This window comes from Thunnus albacares, chromosome 12 (genome assembly GCF_914725855.1).
Source record: "Thunnus albacares chromosome 12, fThuAlb1.1, whole genome shotgun sequence".
Classification (NCBI taxonomy): Eukaryota; Metazoa; Chordata; class Actinopteri; order Scombriformes; family Scombridae; genus Thunnus; species Thunnus albacares.
In genome coordinates this window covers 14,219,033-14,245,098 of record NC_058117.1, presented here as the reverse complement: position 1 = coordinate 14,245,098, position 26,066 = coordinate 14,219,033, and the positions used below count along the sequence as shown (strand labels likewise).

Sequence of the window (26,066 nt, the reverse complement as noted above, 5' to 3'; positions counted from 1 at the left end):
CAATGGCTACAGCTACGCCTGTACTCTGTGAATCTGGGGTTACACCATGGTTATGTTATCAAACCAACATTGTTGCCATGGTAACGACTAGTCAATCACAACGTAGCCATGCCCTAAAGCATACCCTGCTTTACGGGACCCTCATTTACAAAATGCTGTACTGAAGAGGACTTGAAACTAGAGAGGTCATAAATAAAATGAGAAGTAGGGTAATTTTCTCATTGTCCATAAACTTATTATAAAATAAGTTTGATTGTCTCATAGACAATCAAACTTATTTTTGGAGCCAGTGGATTCATCCCTTGCTGGCCATGAGAGGGAATGCAGGTTTAAGTCACTTCCACATTGGCTTCCCTTTTCAGACCCGGAGCTACCCTCTTAGTGGAAAATAGCAGTGACAGTGGTGAATAAATTATTCTTTTTGGGATTAAAGGACAAGATGTACTAATTTTTTTCATTCAGGTTTTCCCTCATTGTCACATTGGTCTGATAAATGCCACCCAAAATTTTGAGTCAGACTCTGAGGGTGTACCAGTGGAGGTGATAAGAGGAGCAGCTGGGCTCTGCTGCATTTAATGGGTGTTGTGAGCATGCATATATCGTGTCTATCTGTGCATGCTCGTGTGAGTGTGTGCATTATGGGACTTTTTTCGTCCCTTTATGCATCTCCTTTTTTTGCTCTTAGCGTGATGCTTGTCTGTGTTAAGGTTAGACAGTTTTGCTCTTGTGTTTTACTGTTCATAAATATTGCAAATGCCAGAGAAGAACAGAGCATGTCTTTGTACATCCATGCTGCAGAACAGAAATGGGGTCAGGTGGTTTCTTAGAAATGATGTGACTCTCATGTTCAGCTAAGGTTAGATCCATTTCTGGATAAGATAACACAGGGCGCTGCCACATGATGCCCTCTCCATTGCAGTGTCTCTCCAATTACTCCTTCCATATCTGATCTAGTATCTTTCTTCATATGAACTGTGTACTCTTTGCTTTTGCTCTCTCTGTCTGTCTCACTCCTGTCTTTCTCTCCCTTTCCTCCTTTTCTTTATCTCTCTATCTCTTTCTCTGTTTCTCTCTGGCCTCCGTACAGCTTCCACATATTACGGGATTGTTATCTCAGTTCAAGTGCGTGACAGTGTGACAGAAAAGGACAGTCAGTTCGATCTATTTCTTTGCCCTCCTAACCCCCGGTTGCTATAAAATGCAACCAGGCAAAGCGCACTGAGATGCCATCAGAGACACTTGTGCACTGTGCACATATTTGAAATTAACTTTATTGATTCCTTTATTTCTCTCTATTTTTTTCTGAACTTTATATTGAGAGCTTTTTCTCCCCACATACAAAAGCATCATGCACATCCTCACACACACACACAGGACTGCACTAATGACTACCCTTACTGTCTTAATTAGAGTGAAGGACTGCAGTGGGAAGTAATTGAGTGAGTATTCCTGGTCTGCTTGAGAAACAAAGATGCTTTAACTCACCCCGCGTAGCCCATTAGCTATAGCTTATACTGCTAAATGTCAGCCTCACACATTCCCAAAGCGACCGGGACACGGTTCTTCTCTGTCAGTCTGCTCGTGTCTCCAGCCAGTAGAAGTGATGATAGGGCAAAGTCAGGGCTAACTTTAATATGTGAAGTTTAGAAATGTCAAAGCTATAGTGGATTGACTTTCATTGTAAAGATATTCTCCTTATGGGAAAGGTTAAATTACATTGCCATTTTCTCCGTGTTAGCTTTCCAACATAAACACAGAGTTTGGTACTTGGAGCATTTTTTTCCCTATTCATCGGGCCATCATGGTTCATGTCAGCTATTCTATACTTTTACTTCAGGGCATTGATCGAGGATTTATTTTAGTTGTGTCATTAAAGTGGTCAAATTTCTGTTTGTTTTTATTGGAGAGTGGGTATGAGCTGGAGTTGCAAAGAGAATAAATGACAGTGGGTGGGCGTGGCTGAATGATTGGGAAGCCAGCCAAAGCCTTGTTCCACAACCAGTGAACCATTGGGGAGTAGTCTCCCACTCTCTAAATGCTGTTTTGTGAGGTGAGGAGCCTGATAAGAGTTGTAATTACCTAATTTTACTGCAGCAAATTGCCAGGTTTCTTAAAAGGAGACAGGCTGGCTGAGGTAATATCAGCAGTAATGAGTATTGTGATGGTTGGGGGAGGCTAAGTCTGCTTCCATCTGGATTATTGCTTGGTCACTGCTGCTGGTCTGCTGTTACAGCAAACCTTAGCAGATCCTGGGCTCATTACTGTGAGGTATGTAGAATAGTTTAATATTGAGTTTCTCACCACTACGTGTTTGGCAAACTGATAAGTATGTATGTAAGCATTAACCTTGCACAGTAATACGTTCAATACTCATGACATAAACATTTTTCTTCTTGCTCAAAATTTTATGCTGAAAAAGAATTTTTTTTATATTTAGATTTTTCAAGATACTGTAAGTTACTGTAATAGCACTGATGTACAGTACAAATCTTGAACAGCTTGCGAAAATCTGGCCGGAAGCTACATGTCAGTGATTGTGTGTATAATAAATCCACATGCTTGTGTCTGTATATGAACACACATATGCCCTGTGCATTTTCCACTCTCAAGGAGGAGGGTAAAAGAAAACCTTAAATGATGCTCTAATAAAGTAACTGCAGAATTCCCTAAGCGGTGTCATCACAGCCAGGCTCACTCCAAAAGACTACATGGAGGGTGATCATATTTCTGCTGTGTGCGTCAGGAGTAGAGAGAAAAGGAGACTTTTGAAATGGCATATCCTCTGTCAGAACGCTGAACACTGTTTTTTGCCAGATTATGTTGATATAATTTAACCTTTTCATGGAAATATCAATAAACTCACTGTTTGGCCTAAAAGCAATACTTAGTGTATGAAATATTTTTGATTTGTTCAGCCTACCTTGATCTGTGTTTAGCATAAACTCTATAGCCATTCCATTGTGTGGTTTAGCCATGTTTGCTCCTTACTGTCTTCCTCTTTTGTGCAGAGGAGGACGAAGAATCATTGGAAATCTTTTGCTCTTACGCTAAAAGTAATGAGGTTGTTTGTTTTAAGTGACCCATATGGGACTAATTCTTTGTTAGATTCTTTCAATCTGTCTTTGGTAATGGTTAAAGTGTAGAAGAGCACTGGTTTCCTCACCTGCACATCCAGTCAGTGCTTGTTTTATGTATCAGCGTAATAAGCTCAATTGCAGTTCCAACACTGTGTGCTTAAAGAATATTGTGCATACATGACACTCTCATACAAAACTGTACTAACTGTACTACATTTACATATGCATGTCCACACACACATGCATGTGAATGCATATACATCCATGCACCACATAGAGAATATTTGTGTTAGGTCTATAGTAGCTAGACATTTGCTTGCTATATGTAAGCTTTAGAAAATGAAGAAATATGAAGTGCATATGTCTGCGTTTGTGCTTTTAAGTTGTTTGTGTGAGTGTGTTGAGGATGAGTCCTTTAATTGGAAGCCCAATGTCTTTTGTAATTAGTGCAAGGCCATAGGGTCACACCACAGAGCCATGTGTAAAGCCTAGTGATCCCCACTTTGTCTTACCTCCCAGACTGAATCTTATAAGGTGCATGATGCAGCCAGAAGGCTGAAATGTGCATATGTGTGTTTTTGGGTGTGTCCCTTCTTCTTCCTACCCTGCTCCGAAGGCACACAGGAAGAAAAATCAAACCCAACTGTAGCCTGTCATTAACAGGATGCAGAGAGAAAGAAAGATAAGGGGAAGGAATGGAAGCGAGAAGGCAAAAAAAAAAATAGACAGGAGGAAGAGTGAAGAAGATGAAAGACAGAGGTAAATGGAGAGTGAAGAAACAGCGCAGAGAAGAGGAGGAGATGGGATGCGCTGGGATTAAGGAAAGAGGGGAGAGAGGGAGAGGAGGGAATGATGAGTGCTAGAAGAAAGAGGGAGGAGAAGAAGGTAGCGGTAAAAAGGGAGCGAGAGGGGTGGGTGGTGGGGTTATGATGAATTAAAGATGACACTCTCCAGCAGCCTGGTTTCTAAAGATCACTCTGTCTGCTAATGTAATGTTAATGAATGCAAATGATGTGCCTAACCTCTCTCCCCTGACCAGGGGAGGGAAAGGGAGAGAGAGAGCGAGAGGAAAAGAAGAAAGTGAGAGAGACGTGAAGTGAGGGGTTATGTATAAATGTGCTGTTTCTGTGTTACACCAATAGCTGAGTGAGTGACTGACCACTAAGATATGATTAGATGCATGAGTCTGCCGTTACCAGCCTCTGTGTGTGCACTCACTGCATGTGTACCTGTCTTATGTTTGCCAACCCCGCCTCAGGGTGGGCTCTTGTATTTTCCTGCTTCCCTCCCACAGCAACTCTATTACAAACCGGTAATAGTGGGGAACGAGAGTGTTGGTGTTCACCAAGTGCCGCAAGGTTGAATCTTAAGTTTTATGCGACATGGCATCCCAGATGTGTGAGGCCAGGAGAATGTCACCTTGCTGTGATGAAAGGATAATTTCATCAGTTTCTGCAGATACTGCATGTGTATTAACTTTCCTGTGAGGAATTCTACCTAACATCTGCTGCTGATCTCACTTTGGCTTCTGTCACTTACCTCTTCTGCGTCTCCTCACATCTTTCTTGGATTTCTCTCTTGTCTCTGATAGTGACCTGGTCCTCTTTCAAGCAGAAAATTTTATTTTAACTCTGACTGCGAGCCCAGAACACTGTTAATACAGTTGTGTGTGTGTGTGTGTGTGTGTGTGTGTGTGTGTGTGTCCTTGCATGTGTGTGATCAGTCATTTGTGAGCCTGTTCATTTAATTCTGTCTGTGGCTCAGTGATGTGGGACTTGTGTATCCCATCACTCTGCGCTAATGTCTCAGAGGATGGCAGATTATTTTCTGTTCAGTTTTCAAATCAGCCACATTGTCATTTCTGTCTGCGGGGAGACATAGAAGTAACATATTTCTTTTGATGTATTTCTGTTGACTGTTCTGTATCTTCTATTTAAAGCAAAACCCTTCAGTATGAGTGACACAGCTTTAGTGTGGTACAGATTAGAAAAGCGTCTGTGTTCGCAAGGATTGTCTTCTCTGTTGAACACGGTGACTCAATCAGAGATATCACCTCTCTCGTATTCTTTTTTACCCTGAAGCAGCGCTAGGCCATAAACCCATTTCCTAGTTTTAAAATCAGCTCAATGCTGTCAACAGTGCTGGACTTAAGCTGGTCCTAACTCCCAATCCAGTAAACGATCTTTTTTTTTTTTTTGGCGATTGCCCAGGGTGCTGTGACTGAAAGTTGACTGTATGTGTGAGAAATTTCCACTCGATTTCTTCAAAAAATACTTCACTCTGTCAAAAATGTTTCTTTTTTATTCATAAATCCCCCGAGTGGACGGCTGATTAGTTTGGGAGACGCAGCAGCTTTCACTCTTGTTTGTTTGTCACTTTGTTTTCAGCCCTGTATTAAGATGCCAGGCTCAGCAGGCTACCATGGGGCTTCATCATTGTTAAGTGCTCATTTCAATCCCGCTGATTTCTCCTCTCGCTTTTTCATCTCTGCCTGTCTTTTCCCTTCGATATCTCTCTCTTTGTCCTCCCATCTTGATTCCATCTCTGAGAGAAGATAGGCCCTTCTTAAATAATGTTCAAGGCCCTCGGATCTTATTTCAGTTTGTTGCTATAATCACAAAGAGAAAGCCCTCTCAGCCTAGCATTCAGCATCTGGACATGATTGTCTCATTGAATTACAAAGTGTACCAGCATCCTTGAACAGGAGGACGTAGTGGAGGGGGTTAAAGGATAGATGAATGGAAAAGATGTGTTATGGGATGGATGGGAAGGGAAATCCGCAGAGAATTGTCTGCAGTATTGACTAAGGAGCCAGGGAGCTTCAGAGAGGCGCTTCACCACATGTTCTATCGACCAACAGCCATACAATCACACAGACAGGCCACAAAGGGGTGAATTACATAGACATGTTGCCGTTCTGACTTGCAAACTGTAGAATTAAAGTCATACATAAAGGCTCAAAGAGGTTGAAGCGATTGGACAATCCATCCCTGCTGTATGTTCTTCTCTGAACTCCCATTCTATAGATGTTCTTTGGCCCAAGTGCTAGCAATATGTAATCATGCGTGTCTATGTGATGTATCATGCGTCTGCTTGCTGACGTGTAATTGTGTGAAGAGGGCTGCCTTATCGATCTCTACCGCAGGGCCCCATCAATGTTTAATGCAGTCTCTTGCTCTATAATTTCTCTCCCTCCCTCTCTCTATCCCTCTCTCTCTATCTGTGGAAACAGCCTACCATTTGGTATTGATCTATCACTTTCTGCTAATGAGAGGGAGCTGTGCTGTCCAGTATTGGAAGCTGTAGGCCCTTGGTTTAGCCTTGGTTTTAGCTGGGCTTGTGACTTCTGGGTTTTTACTAGTACATTGGCAGGGCATCAGCTTGAATGAGCCTTACACAATGAGCCAACCCACATCCGTTGTATGATTTAGAGTAACTAATATTCTGCAATGTAGTCACAATACATCCTTCAGCCTTGCGGCTCTTTGAATCCATTTAAGGCCAGCTACCCTGACACCTACAAGCTATTGTTTTCCAATAGATTTATGAGCCATGGTTACATAGTCAACATTAAGCTCTCTGTGTTAATAATTTTCCCACAGACTGAACTGCTAGTGAACCTGGCTGTTTAATTTATTGGAGCTTGCAGGTGGAGCTGACATAGCAGAATATGAATGCAGGAGAAAACACTCTGGGCTACCCTCCAAACATGAGGGACTACAGCAAGCTGGTGTCTTTCCTTGTCTTCCAAATGACTGAAAGGAGAGTAACAGGATGTGTGGTCAGATATAACTGCCATCAGAACAAGAGAGCCAGGGAAAAGGTGGACTAATTGTTTTTTATGAGGGTTTTATTGTCTAAGCTGAGGAGTAACACGGGCTAAAACCACTGGAGCCCACAGACATTTAGGAGAGTTGAATCAGAGAAAATAAGTGTCCCAGCTGCTTCAAAGGCAAATTAATAAGTTTATAGCATAATTTTTTGAATAGTTAATTTGTATCTTTTTTCTGAAATATGTTCTTACATAGAATGGACCAACAGTCCTTTAGTTAGTTTTAGCTTTTTTATATATATAACTGATTCATTCCTCTGAAAACCTAATTGTTTTGTAAGCTTCGGTCATAGGACTTATAATTTCAGCAATAAACCAAAATGTGCCTCTTGTAATTTTGAAAGAGCCGGCTTTTCTAATTAATGTAGGTAGCTCATTTTAAAATGAAACTCTTCAAATCCACTTACGATTAAATGGATGAATGGTCCACAAAACAGCTCATTTAAAACTCACACACATCCGCATACACAAGGGACATTTTCCAAATCCCTGGTGCCAGTGGACAGGTGTGTGAGCTGTGGCATGAAGGCTGTGTGAGCCCCACCCCATTGCTAATAACCACTTAGCATACTCCATTTACTCATCTGCTACTCTCCTTTTCTGCTAATGTTAGACATTAGGTCGTATGATGCGGCTCATCCATCCCTCCCATGGGCCTTTGACCCTTTTTTGTCTTCACCTTCTGCATCTTGCGCCCCTTTCCCTCCTCCTTTCTTTTTAAAAGGAAATGGAAAATGGCCTACCAAGTGCCTGTGTGATTTGACTAAAGCTTCTGTGATTTCCCCTGAGAAAGGGTTGGCAGTCCCCACAATGCTGGCTGGCGCTGAGGGCTGTTTCATGCTCCTATCTCCCCAGCTGACAGCAAGTCGCACAGGCAGGCAGGCAGGCTGTAGCTGGCTGGCTGTGGAAACTAGACAAGGCAAGGCTGATCTTAGGGAAATTGAAATACTGTGATGGAAGCTGGGTGTGAACAAGGCTGTCACTGTAGGTGTACACAGAAAATTGCTCTCTGAGTTGGCTGGTGAATGTGAGAGTGTGTGCACGTGCAGCCTCTGTCTATGTGTGTGTGTGTGTGTCTTAATGTTGTCTATGTGTGAGAGCTTGCGTGTGTGTAGCAGAATTACCTAGGCTAATTGGTTTCATGTCTGAGGACAGTTTCTCCCAGTAAGTGGAGATTGAGAATGAAAGACCTCATTCCTTCCTACGGATGGCTTGTCACTCATCCTCAGTGTACTTGTTTTTTTAGCAAGACCACTTGAACTGCAGATGACGGGCTTCGAGTGCTCCATCATTTGGAATGATTTCTAAATCACTGCAAGTTCAGTGAGATTCCAAATAAGCAACAGCTGCGGGTGTGTGTTTCCTGTGGAGGAGTAGGTACAGGGAAGGCACGGAGGGCTGGGACCTCTTCTTGAACGAGAGTAGCGTCTGCTGGCTGTGTCTTTGCATTTAATCAGTGAGATTTCTCCCTTATCAACAACGTGTGCGGGTGTCTCTAGCCAACCGTTTGCTGTGATAGTGGATGATGTCCAAGCCATAGAAAACAGCAATCGCAGTTCTTCCGAAAATTCCCACACACCCTGCTTATCTACTACAGATCATCACCCAGACATACCATTCACTCTTCTGTCTCCCAGTTTTTTATCTGTCTTGGACACAACAAACAATTGAGGGCATGTTGTGTCTGTGGGAAATCAAAAAAATGTGAAATGTGCCCTGGTTCACTGTCAGTAAGATTGAGGGTTTAGGCTGGAGAATAAACTGTCTGTTACAGGGAAAATTATGAATCTATCATTACACTGCTAAGGCCAACATGTCACCTAGTCCATCACTCTATAAATCTGTATGTGTGTGTGTGTGTATGTGTGTGTGAGACAGAGTGGAGAGGCCAGTGGATCATGGTGCCATACTTCTCTCTTCTTTCCTGAAGCTATATCAGGTTTCTAGATTTCAGTCAGTGTGCCAACAAGGCAGATATTAATCAGAACAGGGCCAACAAACTTCTTGAGTGAGCTGCCAGACTTATTTGTCTACAGTGAGAAAGAGAGAGAGAGATTGCGGGGAAGGAGGGGGGAGGAAGCGGGGGGGGGGGGGGGGGGGGGGGGGGGGGGGGGGGGGGCATATATATTTCACATATATGGGGCCAGATATGACACCTTGTGTAATACCTCTGTAATAAGTTCAAAGTGAGATCAATTTGAATCTGAGCTGAATTGCTACTCTTTTTCTAAGGTTAAGTGTTTTGTTGTCTCATTTTTGTTTGCAACCAATGTACCATATAGTTATCTATTTGGGGATTTTGTGCAAATGTTCAGACAAACAGTGGAGCAAAAGACATTTTTCTGCTTCTCATTAAAGCTCTCACATACACTGTGTGCCCCTCCCGTACCTCTCCCATAGAAGTTTTTAGGGCCACATTCCCACTAGGAGTAAACATACTAGAATGGCTCCCTCTGAATGTGTGAAGCTTTCTTTGGCTAAACAATGTGACAAAGTTCAGCATAGAGACTCACAAACACAAAAATATCCACACGTTTTTCCACAAACGGCTGCATATCGTGCGAATACATGCGCACACACGAGCGCAAACAAAGACAGGATGCTCATACTGTAGTTTCGTGCTCACACAGAGAGGACACAGTACAAAGCTCAGCGTTTAACAGCATGACAGAGGCTCAGACATTCCTTGCAGCAAAGTGCCAAGGTTTTGTTTCCATGTCTCTTGTCTTAACAGAGCCTAGCAGAGATGGATGAAATGCTGTGAAGGATTCATCTCCTTTCTGTTCATCGATGATAGTGTCAAGTGATCACTGGGGCTTGAATGCAGTTCAACTCTGTGGGATGATACTCAAAATAGCTTTTTTGAGGCTAACCACTGTTTCTTTCTCTCCTTCTCTCTTTTTTTTTCTTTCTCTGCTGCAGAAACCGTGATGGACACTCGGGTGGCCACAGCTGAACTAGGCTGGACAGCATATCCTAATTCTGGGGTGAGTCAGTGATTGCCAACACATACGCATGCTGAGTAAAATAAAAAAAAAAAAACAGTTTCAGAAGTTTCTATTCAAACTCTTTCTGTTTGGAGGATGATAATTTGGAAGGGAGATGCGTAACATGAAACACAGTGTACATACAGAGATCCACAGCCAGACAGACAAATAGGCAGGAAGGCAGGCAGGATGGGAGTATAGACTTAAGTAGTGCCCAATGTAGCTTCTATTATGGGTATTATTTTCTCTCTGTCCCGGTTCATAATGACTTAATGACATAATGGGTCCACGTAAGCCCCAGAACACAGTACCTAAGTCCCTGTAAATGGAAGCTGGGGGGGATACCATAGACATAATGATACTGTAATGATACATTTATGCAGGGAAGTAGAGGATGAAACGGGGGAGGAGGAGCTAAGAGGATGGAAACGCTCAGAGCTTTTCAGATTTTAAAGGAACTATTTTCAACTTTCAGGTAGTTTCATGCACATGAAAGGAGTGGAAATGGAAGAAAGTGCCAAGTCATCAGAATAGGAACAGTGTTCTTTCTTTTTTTTCTTTTTTTTGAAAGAATCACTGTATCAGAAGTATGATTGCCCTATTACACTAATGGACCTAAAGAGAATTTTAAGACCTTGTTCTCACTGCTGTAATTCAATAATTGTAAATGAAATGTATGAAAGACTACAGCCCAACATGGATAGCATGAATCTTGCAGGAGGTATCCAGGACAATGAATGTTTCTTGCATTTTCTGGGTCTTTGGGTCTTTATGAGGCATTTTACACACGTGTAAAGGGAGCCTTTATTGCTCTTGAACAGAGCTTTGGCTCTGTTTAAACACTGGAGAGTGTGGCAGCCCAAAGGAGTTCTAACTAAAACAACCTGAAACCTGGAATAAACTAGTGTGGACATTATATGATCTGTGTGTGTGTGTGTGTGTGTGTGTGCAACAGGATCTCATAGCTGGCATCTTGTTGTCAACTTGTATTGCTGGTATAAATTACATTTATCCTTGAAACATTATATTGATACTCTCAGCTAGCAAAATAATGAATTAGCCATGCCACTTTTTTTACCACACCAAATATAATTTTATAGAATCACCAGTGAAGGAATGTCCTTTAGCATCTGGTGCAATGGCTGTGCTGTGGAAAAAATCATTTTCATTTTATACATACGTACATGAGTTGTGTGCAGACTAATCACCAGAAAAAACATACTCTTCATTCTGTACATCATTCCAAATCTGGAGATTTTGAGTTCATCTTTGGGATGAGGCATGTTGATCTTAAACTTGGTGCTGTTCACGCTGAATGGGGGAAACACAACGTTTTTTTTTTTGTTGTTGTTGTTGTTTTTTTTCATTTTAATCGCTCAATTGAGTCAACACATAACTGACAAGGTTCCATCACACTGACATTATATGCAATGGAATGAACACAATCATTTCATAGATGTGTCATTCTGTAATATCTTTTCTCTCTGAAAAAGATGTAAAGAGGAAGTATTCAGTTAGACCTAGTGAGTAGAGACATCTACAATGCTATTTCCATCGCGGCCTCTTCAGTTCAGCAAGCCTCCAGGCACACAGAGCCTCTTGTCTGTGTTGAGCATAGTTTTTTAAGCTACTCCTGTTGTAAAGGTTCAGGCAGGGAGAGACCTGCTGTAGGGAGAATACACTCATACGGCTCACTAGTAGAACCTACCCTGCTATGCTGCTGCCTTGACCTTGCTGGTAGATTGTACGAGATGCAGCGTGATTGTGTAGCATTGCGCACTCTCACACACACTACCTCACACTCACACTCACGCACGTTTACACACACTAAGTTCCGCAGGTTTTTAATGGATTTCTGTTGTGTTAGAGTCTAAGCGGGCATCCAGACTGAAATCAGCCCTGCATTAAAACAATGCAGGGAGCTGTGTTGGTGGAGGCGTGTTGCTTCAGGTATAGACGAGACATGAAATATGATCCAGGAAGTCCTGTTTCAGTAACTGACCTGAAAATTTGAAGTCTTATCAGATGCCAAAATGCTGCACAGTGGTTTATAATACCCAGAGACAATCTGAAAAGTTATTATGGCAGCAACAATTTTATCTTTCATTGTGATGGTCACGAGCTAAACAACAGAAATATCCCGCTCATGTTATGAAGTAATCTACCAGGAATGTGTGCTTGCACTTGTTTCATCGGTCAAGCGCGCAGGTTCATTGCGTTGCGGCGAGATTCCAGATCACCCTGCATTTTTTTGCTGGAGCCCTCTGTGTTGACACCCTGCTGGTCTCATTCTAATGAATGAGGAGGCTACAGTTTTACACACAGTGCTAATGTTGGTCTGAAGATATAATTATGTCAAACCTAGACAGATCATTTCTAAATATACAACTGTCATCTTACAGATGAACCATGTGGTTGACTTGGAAACCAAATTTTCAATCAGTAATTACATATATTTGACATATGTATTCAATGAGTGTTCTATATTTCATGTAATGAGCATAATTTGTACCTCAGCCAGAAGTCATAGTGGAAGGTGAAACCTAAAAATATCTTGTAACCATGAATGTAGCCTACAGGGGGTGTGAACAGTAGTGTTAATGTAATGATACAGAGTGTACAGTGCACTTTGACATGTATGATCTTAATGATGATGTATATTTGTAGGTATAGCCAGTGGCTAAGTGGTCAATTTGCCTCTCTTTGCGGACCTGATAACTGCCTCCTTAATGCACACTGAGCAAGAGAAAAGGTGAACACACCTTTCATACATTTCCTTTGGCTCCTTCTCCTTCAGGAGTTCATAAGAAGTGTATAGGTGTGCCAGTGTGTGTGTTTGAGTTTGTTTGACCTGAAGGGTTAATTTAGAAGGATTGCAGAAGCAGTGTCATTAGTTCCAGTGGTGTAAACACGAGGACATATCAGGGTTGGCCATCTGAATATATAATAGAGAGGCGGTATATGGTTGCATGCTCGTATGTTCACATCTGCCAGAGAGAAGGAGAGCTCAGAAGGCAAACAGATGTGTACGGCAAACACTATTACATTCCTTGATAATGTGTATTCTTGCTCCAGCTGTATTATTTCATTTCAGTTGGATATATTCCTTCTTTCCCCTCAGTAGACCCCTTATCTCTTTTTTCTCTGTTTCTGTCTCAACTTCATCGTTATGAGTCAGTCCTCTCTCTCTCTCGCTGTCTTCCTCTCACACACACACTTACTCTATGATAAATAAAATATGGAGTCCCAGAAAGGCAAATGCCCCTCGACCTTGCCATGCAGTGATGTGACAGGGCAGACACGGAAGACAATGACTCACACACTAACCTCATGCATGCACTTATAAGTAATGTGATTATTGTGAGCTTTCAACAGTTATCTGGTTTCTGAAACATCATCTAAACCCTGTTTTATTGATCAGGTTAAGTGATTAAACTAGTTAACACAACCATATTTCTGCCAGAGAAAATATAGCGTTTGCATGGCCTGTTTCTTGGTCATATATACACTTCACCTAAAGGGTTTTAACATGCAAGTATTTCTACCAAAGCTACATAGATTCCTTACATAACATGTACGGTTAATACTATTAAGTAATGCCGATGTTGGTTGAAGACATGATAAGGGACAGGGACTAAATCAGATTATTAATCAATTGAATGAAAGCCTGAGTTATCCTATTTTTGTTGTGGATAGAAACATATTATCTAATTTCCTGCTTCATCTATCACAGTAATCTGTATGCATGATGTAAACACTATCTTGTTGCAGAGAAGAGGATAAGGAATGTGATAAGTTGGGGTGTTGGATTACAAATATTTTGAAAGAGGAAGTCTTATTTAAAGTTTTCCATAATTTTTACCGCAAAATGCTTTGATGTCAACATGAAACCCCTTTCTCCTTAACTGTTATTGTTCCGTTTGTGAAAAATGAAATTTATGAGTGTTTTAACTTTGTAAATTAGTAGATTTTCAATTCAGATGCTTGGGATAAAAGAGTGAGTACTCTGAAAGAAAAAAATGCAGGTGATTCTGGCAAAAACAAAAAGATGTTGGCACTCAGTCCACTTAGCAAAAGGTGTTAAGTGGACAATGTGCATGGTTATGCACATTGAGGAAATCATTTAGTGAAGAGAAACAAGTTTCTTTATTTCCAATTTATTTCTGCATCATTCTTGAATGATTTAGATAAAAAGGGGAAGCAGCTAAAAATTGGTTTCCTTTGGGAGTAGGCTGATGGGATTAGGTGGAATGTGGAGTGGAAGGGGACGAGGGCGAGAGATGAAAGGTGAGAGGTGAGGGGAAGAGAAATGTGTTTCTGGCGGAGGGGCAGAAGGGGTTACAGGATCAGGAAGGGGGGCGGGGGAGGGATTAGGAGAAACCGGAGCAAGAGAGGGTAAGAAATCAATTGTGTGTGAACAGGACCAAAAAAAAAACCCAAAAAAGCCCTTCAACATATCGCTGGGTGTGTGCGTGGAGGAGAGCTTGGACTAACTCATGTGACTCTGGGGGACAGCCTGAGGGGGAGCGGGGGAGGGGGGGGGGGGGGGGGGTTCGGGGCGCTATGGGGTCAGTGGGGTGGCGGTGGCTGCGCTGACAGAGGCTGTGGGTGCTGTCAAGCGCGGAGAAACAGGGCAAGTTGGTGTGGTCGCAAGGGCTTGGGGAGGAGAGGGATAAAGAGGGGGCCAAGTGAGCAGTGAGAGGGCTGCAGGGGATAAACGCTGACGGACAGGAAAAGGTGTGGCGGAGCGAGAGTAGAAAGATAAAAAGGAGATTTGGGGGGAAAAGCCATCAGTGCTTTGGTTGTAGCAGGTGCAACAGAACGGTTGGAGAAAGAATAGATCTCATCCTGACATGTTTGTTTGTATTTACACTCACTTGTGTTTCTACATGTAGGCTTGTGTGTGCTCAGGCATAAATTCAAGTGCCTGTGTGTGCTGTTGCATATCTGCACCTGCGGATGTGAGCGTGTGCAAGTGCAGGTGCCGTTAGAGGAGAGGCGTATCTGGATGTGCCCGGCCTAGCTCCCTGATGTGCGCTGTGCCTCAGCGAAGCTCCTGTGGGCCTTAACTGGACAGGTGTCAGTATATACTCAGCGATTCCTAAAGAGCACAGATAGATCCATAACAGCCATCTCACCATCTGCTGACCGGACTCAATACACCTCAATTATTCATACATTGACAGACAGACAGGCAGTGGCTCAATGGGTATAGAGGAACGTGGGAGAGAAAAGAAAAGTGAAGAAAGTGAAAAAGAGGAAAGAGGAAGAAGAAAAGGATTGATTGAATGTAGATAATAAGTCAGAGAGAGAGAGAGAGATGGACAGGAAAAAAGATGGAGGGTGAGTGGGAGGGAATAAGAAAGAGAGACAGAGGGATGGAGGTGAACTCTGAACCTGGAGAGCCGGAGCTGAAATGGAATGAGAGGAGAAAAACGACAGTGAGTCATGATGGCTGCGCTTCAGCGGCCAGGTGAGAAGAGTGCCTTCATTACATGCACGCACGCACGCACACACACACACACACACACACACACACACACACGCACACACATACACATACAAATAAGCTGATGAAAACCGCAGACAAAATGCACTCGTTTGCACATTCACACATCTATCTCCTTTTTAAATTCTTCAGGAATGAGTTATGGTTAAAAATGAATTGAATATATGTGCACGTTCATGCAAATACATACACACACATGCACACCAGACATTGTCATACCAGTGGGAGACCTGTTTCATTTTGCCTCTATCGTCATTGAGCGTGTGTAGCCAGACAGTTGAATTTGCTTGCAGCTCAGACACAGACATCTCTGCTCAGCATGAAGAATGGTAAGACAACGAATTGCTTAGATCACAACACATCTTTGGCTTTCTGTCTGTGTGTGTTTTTGTGTGTGTATGTCTATGTTTATGGCTGTTTTTGTGTGTCTGTTTGGATGCCTGTCTGTTAGGTTATTGTCTTTAGAACCACTCCCCTATCGTATTTTAGTTCTAAACATTTGTTTTACAAGGAAGGATTTCATTTAGATTCCAAAACTTGCACAGAGACACGCCCACAGCGTACACGTAGTTACAATCTAAGTAAGTGTACAACACAAACAGGATGTAGTTACAGGATAAACTAGGCTGGTTTCATATTGTGTGCCACATTTCTCTACTCTTCATTTTTTACCATTCCCCCATTTTCTCCCCCCCCCCCCTTTGAAACGAAATAACATGTGGCTACCTCAATTATTGATTTCCTTCCTGTGGATTTCTGTTCCATATTTCGCATGTAAGAATTCTCTTGGATGTATTAGGAACCAAGGACATTTTTTTTAGTCAAAGAATAAATAAAAGAACAAAGTGATAGAACTAGGGCAAAAAAAGAAAGAAGAAATGAGTCCATCCTTAATTTCGTGTGAATTTGGAGGAGTGTGAAGCAGTAGCTGGAGGCTCAGTCTTGTATATGTGGGAGTGTGTCTACCTCAGTACCTGCAGTACCTGCTTTTTCAGCAGTCCTACAAAGCTGGCAGAAATAGCAGTAAACCCTCCCATTCTTCACCTCCATTCTTTTAACCACACTGTTTCCGTGCCTTTTTTTCTGCCTTTCTTTACTCCAGTTTGTCTGTCTCAGAGCTCTGACTCCCTTTTTGCTCTATCTTCACCTTACCAACCTCCCCACCTCCCCCTCTGTGTCTTTGTGTCTGGAGGATAGGGCTGTCAGGTGTCATGCCTTGCAGGATTTTTATACACACACATTCATACATACGCTCAGACAGGCAGGGGCCCCTTTGCACCCAAAAGCTCTGATACCCTGCCATTCACCGGTCCCCTGCTGACACGCTCTTTGTGATTTGTCCCTAAATGGCCTCGCCTTGGGCCATAGGGGGCCAGGGAGCCTGCGGGGTGACAGCTTTCACTCTTTTTCTCTCCCCTTGCGTTTCTCTCACTCCCTTTACCCCTTGTTATCACATTCCATTTCTGTTCATTATTTTTATACCTCCCGTCCACTCTAAATTATTTAAGCTCTTACTCTTTACATTCTACGCAGTCCTTCTGTGGATTCTTCTCTGGAGTCTCTCTTGCTCTTCCTCTTCCACTTTTTTTAACATTTTATTTTCTTCTCTTTACAGACCTTGTGGTGCATCAGGGCACATCTCCAATTTCAATATATATACACAGTGATGGTGAATCATTTAGTCTTCCTCCTTATCATCCTCCACAATAGATCCATAAGGTTGCAGAAGCTATCAGATTTCAACACAATACGTGGCTTGAGCCTTTTTCACTGGGTGACTCAGGCTAATGTTGCTACTGGTAACTGAAAGCCCTGCTGAGGCAGTGTCAGAAACACGGTTTCTCTGAAGGTACTTGAGTGGGTGTTACCAGGTGCATCGTGAGATACAGTACAAGTCTTGAGGAAACAGCTCTCACCACCTCCCCTCAATCTTTCATATCCCTTCGCGATTTTACTGAGTGAAGAGCTGATACATCCAGCGGATCTCTCCATGGATGTAGCCACCGACCCGCACCCTGCTGCTGGCCCGAGGTCTGGAAGAACTGTGCCCATGGCTGCTTGTGTCTTCCCCGCTCAGTCCACTGCTGGCTGCAATGGCAACAGCGCCCTGGGTTCCTCCTCTGCTGCAGAGGCCATATCCCATCCTGCAACCGTTGATCCTCCTGTGATCACCTCAACTGGCTCCTCTTTCACATCATGGCCTGGGAATTCCCAGTTTCGCCACCCCAGGCAACATAATTGGAGCACCAAGGTGCATCCCCAATCAGATCTGCCACTGCCACAATCTCTGTCTCTGCCTCGCCCCTCAACACTTCATCTTTATATCTGGTGCAATCCCATCCCTCGGGCAGTCCTGTGGCCATTTTTCCAGTTTACTGTCAGTACAACTTGCTAAAAGGAGAACTAGTGCAGCATGAATGAACCTGGATTTTATTGACAATTTCGACCTGTTCTGGAACCGCAGACAATTGTACAGAACCAGCGGACTTCATCCAAACCTGCATGGGGCAAGGCTGCTCTCTGCAAACATTGACTATGCGTTGGTTAGCTTGCAAAATGACTGTTTGAGACAGTTCATGCCACCATAAAGTAATCCACACATACAATCAAAATAATGTTCACTGCCATCCTTTTAACAGTCCCTGTTAAAAATGAATCTAGCCAAATTTATCCCCTACCACACATGGGGCATAGACTGTCAAACTCACATTCAGCTGCTCCACCTGTAAATCACATCCCAATCTGTCTAACACTGTAATTCTATCTCCAAAGTACCCCGTTCAGTAAATTATGACAATCTTATTACACGCACTATAATTCCATCCTCGCCTCCCTCCATATTTGGTCTGCTAAATGTGGGATCACTGTCTAACAAATAATTTATCTGTCAAGATTTTATTGTCTCCCAAAATCTAAACTTTTTTCAATCACTGAGTCATGGCTTACCCCTGATGACCTCTCCGCTCTCATTGATGCCACTCCTTCAGGCTACTCTCACTTTCATCAACTCAGGTCACATGCACAAGGTGGTGGGGTTGCCATACTTCACAAAAATGCCCCCAAGTGCTCCATGATCTGTATAGGCCTTTTCATCTTTTGAATTTCTGGCCTTTGTGATAGATGGCATGCTGCTGGTCTTCTGCCTAATAGTATACAGACCCTCCAAGTCCAATATTGATTTTATCAGTGAATTCTCTGATCTCTCCCACATTGCTCTGAAATACAACAATATTCTCATTCTCACAGGTTTCAACATCCACATTTGCTGTCCCCCTGAAGCAATGACCCGTGATTTTATAAATTTACTTGAATCCTTTGGTCTCCAACAATCTGTGAATGGCCCAACCCATGTTAAAGGCCATACCCTAGATTTAGTTCTCTCCTCAGGTCTCTCTTACCTCTCTTACATATGCAGTCTATCCCTGAAATGTTCAGGAACTTTTCCTGCATGGGGTCATGTGTGAATGGGAGCAGGGAACAATATTCAGAGAAATCTGCTCTGCTTTTTCCCACCTCAAGACCTTGTAACATTTCAGGGAAAATGCTGGTATGGCTGTCTTGTGAATAAAAGCAGTAACATTGCAGGGACAAGCACATAAAGGGTTATGTCCATCTGATGGAAGGCGCTTTCACTTGGAGTGAACAAACCAATTACAAAATTCCGCTGATGATGTATTTGAATCCGCGACTTGTTTACTGTTGCCTGTTGCCTACTGTCGCGCAAACTTGTTGAATATTAAATGCATTACAAGAACAGGACAAAAACAGCTCATCACCCGTCATGCTCCTGAAAACAATAAGAGAGCCTCGCCTCATCTTATTCTTCCTCTGAGTTTTATGGTAGTTGGCATCCATGAGTGTTGCATTACCGCCATCTACTGGACTGTCCGTTGTTCTATCTATTCTGGCATTGCCATGGCATGTGTGAAAAGCCACAAGATGGAAATGTTCCTGAATGTAGCTACATGTGTGAGTAGTGAAAATCACTAGCAATGCCTGAAAGGTTATCCCAGTAATTTACCAGGAACTATGTGTGAAAGAAGCTTCTATATCCAACCCTGTGATAGAGGATTTTCACCTATCTGATCACAGGGCAATCATTTTTGACCTCAATTTGCCACACGCTTCTCCTGTCTGCCCTGCTCTTCTCTGCTCTTGCATTCTAAACTGTTTCACTGCCACTAGGTTTGCAGAAGCCTGTAGAGAGACTCCCATCGCTACCAGTACCAAGGCTGCTCCATCCCATGTGAGCACAAAAGAACTTGTCTCACTTTTCAAAACTACCAGTACCAAGGCTGCTCCATCCCATGTGAGCACAAAAGAACTTGTCTCACTTTTCAAAACTACCAGTACCAAGGCTGCTCCATCCTATGTGAGCACAGAAGAACTTGTCTCACTTTTCAACAATACTGTTCGGCCACCCTTGACGCTGTTGCACCGGTCAAAACTAAAAAACATAAGCCTTTGGCCTCACCTTGGCTTAATAACAGTATCAACAGAGAAATAAGGAGAGCATGCAGAAGGACAGAGCAGAGGTGGAAGTGGGATAAATTGCAGATCTCATTTCAAATTCTGAAGGGTTTCTTGGATTAATACCAGCTAGCTGTCAAAAATGCCAGGGCTCAATACTTTTCCAATTTTATTGACAAAAACTGTCATAATCCTAGGGTACTTTTTAATGTGTTAAACTCTGTCACCTCCTCCACTCCCATCCCCTGCTTAGAAGCATCTCTATATGTGAGGATTTCCTAAACTTCTTTAGAGACAAAGTACTTGACATCAGAGCTAGTATTAGTCCACCTGTAAATATCCTATCCATCTCCTCTGAGAACACTGCAGTTCTAAATTCCTTTAACTCCATCACTTTACCAGAACCAAGACCTCCACCTGTTCTCTCAACATTATTCCAACTAAACTCTTCAAAAAAGTTTTTGGCACCATTGGCCCCGTTCTTTCATCAGTAGCTCCCTGGAAACAAGCCATGTTCCCCAATCTTTCAAACATGTAGTGGTCCAGCCACTTAAAAAAAATCTAGATTCTTCAGTCCTCAATAATTATAGACCAATCTCCAAACTCCCCTTCTTTCTAAAATCCTTGAAAAAGTAGTTTTTAACTAACTGTTGTCCCACTTGACTCAAAACTGTATTTTTGAAAATTTCCAATCTGGTTTCAGAGCTCTTCACAGTAGTGAATCTGCATTACTAAGAATAACAATCTCCTTCTAGCTTCTGACTCAGATAACTGCTCCATCCTCTTGCTCCTAGATCTAACTGCAGTCTTTGACACAGTAGATCATTCTGTTCTCATTCACAGGTTAAACAAATAGGCAGGGGTTCTGCCTTACCTGGATCTCTTCATATTTATCCAACAGATCTTTCAGTGTCTCTGTTAGCAACTCATTCTCATTCATTCCTCTACCCCCATGTCCTGTGGTGTCCCCCAAGGTTCCATACTCAGTCCTATCCTCTTCTCCATGTATTTGCTTCCACTAGGCCACATTATTCAAAACATAACATTTCTTTTCACTGTTATGCGGATGATACATAGATCTACCTCCCCCTAAAGCCTAATATCTACAACAAACTAACTGACCTCAATAATTGTCTTCAAGACATCAAATCCTGGATGGCTACAAACTTTCTCCATTGCAATGAGAATAAAACTATTGTTTTATTTGGAAACAATAGCATTTGACCAACATTATTTTTCCTCATCTTGGCCCATTGGTCCCTTCTGTTAAATCATGTGCAAAAAATCTTCAATCAAAAACAAATCAATCAGGTAAAATCAAGCTTCATGCAGCCCCGCATCATCTCCAAACTCAGATCAGTTGTCTGTACTTCTGACCTGGAGAAATTCATTCATACATTCATATCCCCCACCTTTAATATTACAACTCATTATATTTTGGTGTCACTCAGTCTTGTTTATCTTGTCTCCATTTAGTTCAAAAGGCAGCATTAAGAATTTTCACAAGGTCAAAAAAGAGGGAGCATATTACTCCCATTCTTGCCTCCCTACACTGATGTTTGTTTACAAGGTGTTAAATGGTTTCGCCCCCTTTTACGTCACAGAACTTCTGTCCCCATATCACACTGTCAGAGCTCCAAAACTATGGAATACTCTTCCTCCTGCCAAGAGTCATCTTAAAACACACTTCTACTCATTAGCTTTAAACTGTGCCTAACTAAACCAGCTGAGGTATTTCTTCTGAAATCTCTGTAGGTCTGTGTTGCCACTATGGGCTCTGTGTGACCATTTGCCTCTTCTATTATTATTATTATTATTATTATTATTATTTATCATCACTGATTTTCCCCTTTTTCTTCTCTTCTATTGTGTTTGTTTACTTCTTCTGTTTTTTGTTTTCCTCTGCATCTGCTATAAAGCAGTTTGAGACAACTGTGTTGTGTGTAAAGTGCTATATAAATAAAGTTGAATTGAGTTCTCAGTGTTTCAACACGATTACATTAACCTTGTTGTTGTCATTAAAAGACCAGTTGACTTAATAAAGGTCTCCAAACCTTTCACTGCTTTATTTGTGGGTTTATTCATTCAAATCTAATTAGGGTAATTGTATAAAGCTCTTAAACAAGAACATATTTAAAAGGACTATAATATTAGTACTTTCCTTTATTTCTGCAGTCAAAATGAATAATTGGAGAGTAAAAATTACTTCTATAGTTTAGAATTATTGCCTCATTTCTTTGTTAATTAATTGTCATAATTCTGTATTTTGTGACTTTGTTTTTTTGAGTCAATTAAAAAAGAAAAAAAAAAAAGAATTACTACTAAAATTGCCAGTGTTTATATTGATATCCCAACATCTGAAATGTGCAGTAGAATATGTATGTAAAACATTTACTCAAAAACTTGCAGCTGTAATTCCAACTATTACATTTTTCAGATGCAAAATATAATTCAAATATTTTCAGTACAATTAATTCAATTCAGTTTTCATGTATATTCAGTTGTTTCTGTTTTCTTACCTACAGTGTCAAGCAGCCTTGTAACTGCTCCACCACCCACCAATCTCCTTGAATAATGCTTGTATTAATAATGAGGTCCACATTTTTTAAATCTTCTGTGGGAACCATGAGACTAAATTGCATGCAGTTAACATTTAAATGTTATTCTTCTAGGGTGGAGTAAAACACATTTATGTTCACTTTCAGCCTGCCGTCTTCAGTGTACACAGTAAAGACTGCATGTAGTAGCTACAATATCTAGGAGGGTTGTATATACCAGCTACATCTTTAGCCCAGCAGATCATCTACTGCTTCAAAGAAACCAGCACATAATTGAAAATGCGAGTGTTAATAATGATATTACAAAAGTTGGATGAAAGAGTGGGAGAGTGAGGCGCCTGGGTGGATTGTTCACTTGAATGGCACAGCATGATGCCACATTATGTGCATCACTTACAGGATCTAAGAAAAATGGCATATCAAAGACATTTGAGAGCATGTAATGTGACCAAATTGTAAATAATGTGTCAACGCAGCACATTTCTCACACAGCATAAATGCACATTCAGATAGTTTGGAAATCATCAGGACCGAAAAAAACAAAAAAAGCCTTGTATAGTTTTTGTTTGTACATCCAGCAACATCAACATAAACCTGCTTGCTTAACCCCACGTATTGATAAATATGTAAACGTATTGATCAGAACATGCGTGGTCAGGGAGCAAATCTTCAATGAGTCTCATTCTGACTCGGACGGACAGACGGACAGTGTTCTATTTGAGTTCAGTCAAACTGTGTGACTGTAATTATAGAGTGGCTGGGATCTGGCAGGACTGGGAGTGTTTCAGACATCACCATTTCCTCCCCATCCATCACATTCAGCCAGGCGGAACTAGGCCTCAGATGCCCGCAAAATAATCATTCCCATGCAACTGGCCTGACAGCAGCCCTCATTCAATAACACAGCTGATCAGAAATGATAATAGCAATCATGCCACTGCATATTTTAGTGGCTGCACTCTGTTTGTGTGTGTGTAAGTATGTGTGAGGGGGGAGATGAGGCGTAGCTTTCAAAATATATGAATTTACAAGAGACAATAGGCATGTGTCTCAAGGCTTGTAAGGGGATGTGAGTAAATGTAGCTGCAGTTATTGTTACCAAAGCAAACCAGCTGTTGCTTTATATGACATGTCCATTCTATCGACTTCAAGGAACCAGAACCTAAGGTCGAAATGCAAATGTCCTCATTAAGTCAGACAGATTCGAAACAGCCTTTGGAAAGAAAAAGTTATCTGGCTTGTGATTACTGACAGTGGTGAGCTTTGCAAAATGAGAAGAGCATCTTTCAGCAGGGGCATAAAGAGTTCAATCCCTATTTCAGCTTTTCATGTCCAGCTATAATCCACTGTCCTTCTGAGACCTTGGCCTTTACAAATCAGTCAATGTGAATTTCACCTGCATGGGTGCGATTCCTTTTTCTTTTCGTCTCTCTTTTATCAAAAGTCAGCTCTTTAAATGCTGATTTATTCATGCCTAATTATTAAAAAATGGATTCTATGAAGGTATACTTTCCCTGCCTCAGTGCAGTGTTGTGTTGTCATGAATAACAAATAGGCTCATTATTGAAATGTCCATCCTAATCCTGTAGTATGAAAAGCAATCTCCTGTTTGCCTCCACCCACGTTTTAGTCCTGCAATGATAGATGAACAGGACAACTCTTAGGTAGAAAGTGCTCTAAAATGTGCCAGCCATTCCTCTTGAGGTTACAGATGTAAACACAACACCCTAGCTATACTGTTAGCGGAAACACTATATAAGAACCCTGAATCCTTTCGGGAACACATGAAAAATGAAGCAGCCTCTGCTACTTACTGTATTCCTTTGAAGGGTAAGCTCAAAGTTGAGCACTTCAACTGAAAAGGGCGCCAAAAAGTCAGTTGTAAACTGCATCAGCAGAGCATAGACAGGGACAAAGGTGAGGGGAACACGGTGGCGGTGAAGCAGTTCCATTTGGCCATTGCTCTCTACTATTTAATACATCTCTTGCCTTGGGTCCTGCTATAAAAGCCCATCGTCGGCCTGAGTAATGGGGGTTTTGACGGCCATTCAAGAAACAGTTGTCAGACACTCATCTACTATTTGCAGTGGCATTTTGTAGACCTTTTGTAGGCTGAGGAGCTTTAAATGTGGAAATGCTGTGAACTGCTCATCACCCATCTGTGTTCAGTATGTCTTAGCATGTAGCTGTATTAACTGGCGCTGATTGATTTGAAAAGCAGTTTGTGAGTGTGACTCCAGAGAGGATCAGACAGCAGACTGGAGGTTAAAGATCAGCCCGATAGATGCTTCTGTACTCAAGCCTCTGTCGCGTGTGAATTGACTGAGGTTGAATGATGAGCTAAAAGTAGTCAAGACACATCTTTATGTATGTGCAGTTAAGCCCAAGCCACAACCAGATTGCTGCCAAGTGTTTTGGCTGGTCTGTATGATTTAGGGTAAGTTACAGTACATCAGGACAGAAGTTGTATTGCTCATATTTTATTCCTGAATTGCATTTTGTGGCAACCACTGGCCCTTTTCCACCAAATAGTCCCAGGAAAAATGAGCACCAGAAACTAAACACAGGAAGTAAATCAGGAAATAAACGTCCTTTTTTGCAATCTCTCTTTGTTTTTCTACAGCATCTGACGATAGGTAAATCATACCCATAGCAGAAAGCAACAGCTTTTCTAGAGACACAATTCATTTATGTCAAGACAAAAACACAGTCATTGTTGTTCTTTATTTACTCCTTTATAACTGCCCATGCACATCCTGACTCCCATTTATAATACTGATACTATTAGTACCCACTGCTGATTACTGTGTGAATGACTCCTGTACACAAGTTGTGGCAGCCTTGAGGCCTGACCAATCAGCAATAGTCAGGCTCTGCCCTGGTAGGTCCTTGGCCATCAGAAAGTACAACCCCCAGGACAGGAACTTTTGGGGACAGGAAACATATGAAGTTCTAATTTTGTTCAGTTGAACAGCAAGTTAAGTTCCTGAACTCCTAAAAAAAATGTTCCTAAAATGTTCCAGGGTTACTGAAAGAAATCCTGCAGTAAAAAAAGGGGCTATGAATATGACCAATCGTATTATTCTCACACTAGACGTACAGTATTATCTGTAGTTTTTGCTGTATCAGTATCAATCTTGACTGAAATCTTGCAGTATGTGTACAGTAGCGCCTGTCCTGTTCCCACCGTCCCTGCTCCAAATGACTCATTAGTCCAGCCCATTTCTCCTGTTATTATCCACAGGTGTTACATCCATGCTCCGATAGGTTAGTCATCTCAGCCCTGTGACTGCAGCTCTGCTTGTCCCTAGTTCGCTGCTGGGTGTTGTAGGCCTCTATAGAGCAAGACTGGCCATCTGAGCTGCTCTTTGTTATTTTAGCCTTTGAAGGTAATGGCAGGAGATCAATGTGATGAATGGCCTTTATGAGGGCAGAGTATCGATGGCTTGATGGCAGTGAGCTGAAGCTGTGGGAAGGGGAACATCAGCCTGAATATATTACCGGCTTCTCCCTCTCGTCTCCTTGATTTCTCTCCACTCTGTATTTTTCTTTTACCTATCACTCTGTCTCTTTCTTTTCTCCGCCCTCTCCTCTCCAGCTCAGCTAGCTGTGACTGGTCATTAACACAAACAT

General features: G+C 42.0%; 1 protein-coding gene across 3 annotated transcripts in view; it reads left to right on the top strand.

Annotated features, from left to right (window-relative positions):
• Window positions 1-26,066, top strand: part of LOC122993537 (ephrin type-B receptor 1-B) — a 163,150-nt gene that overhangs the window by 44,852 nt on the left and 92,232 nt on the right. For all 3 annotated transcript variants that reach the window (XM_044367785.1, XM_044367784.1, XM_044367786.1), the window contains exon 2: window positions 9,832-9,896. In XM_044367785.1, the coding sequence (XP_044223720.1) occupies window positions 9,832-9,896 (65 nt within the window). The remainder of the gene's footprint in view (window positions 1-9,831; window positions 9,897-26,066) is intronic.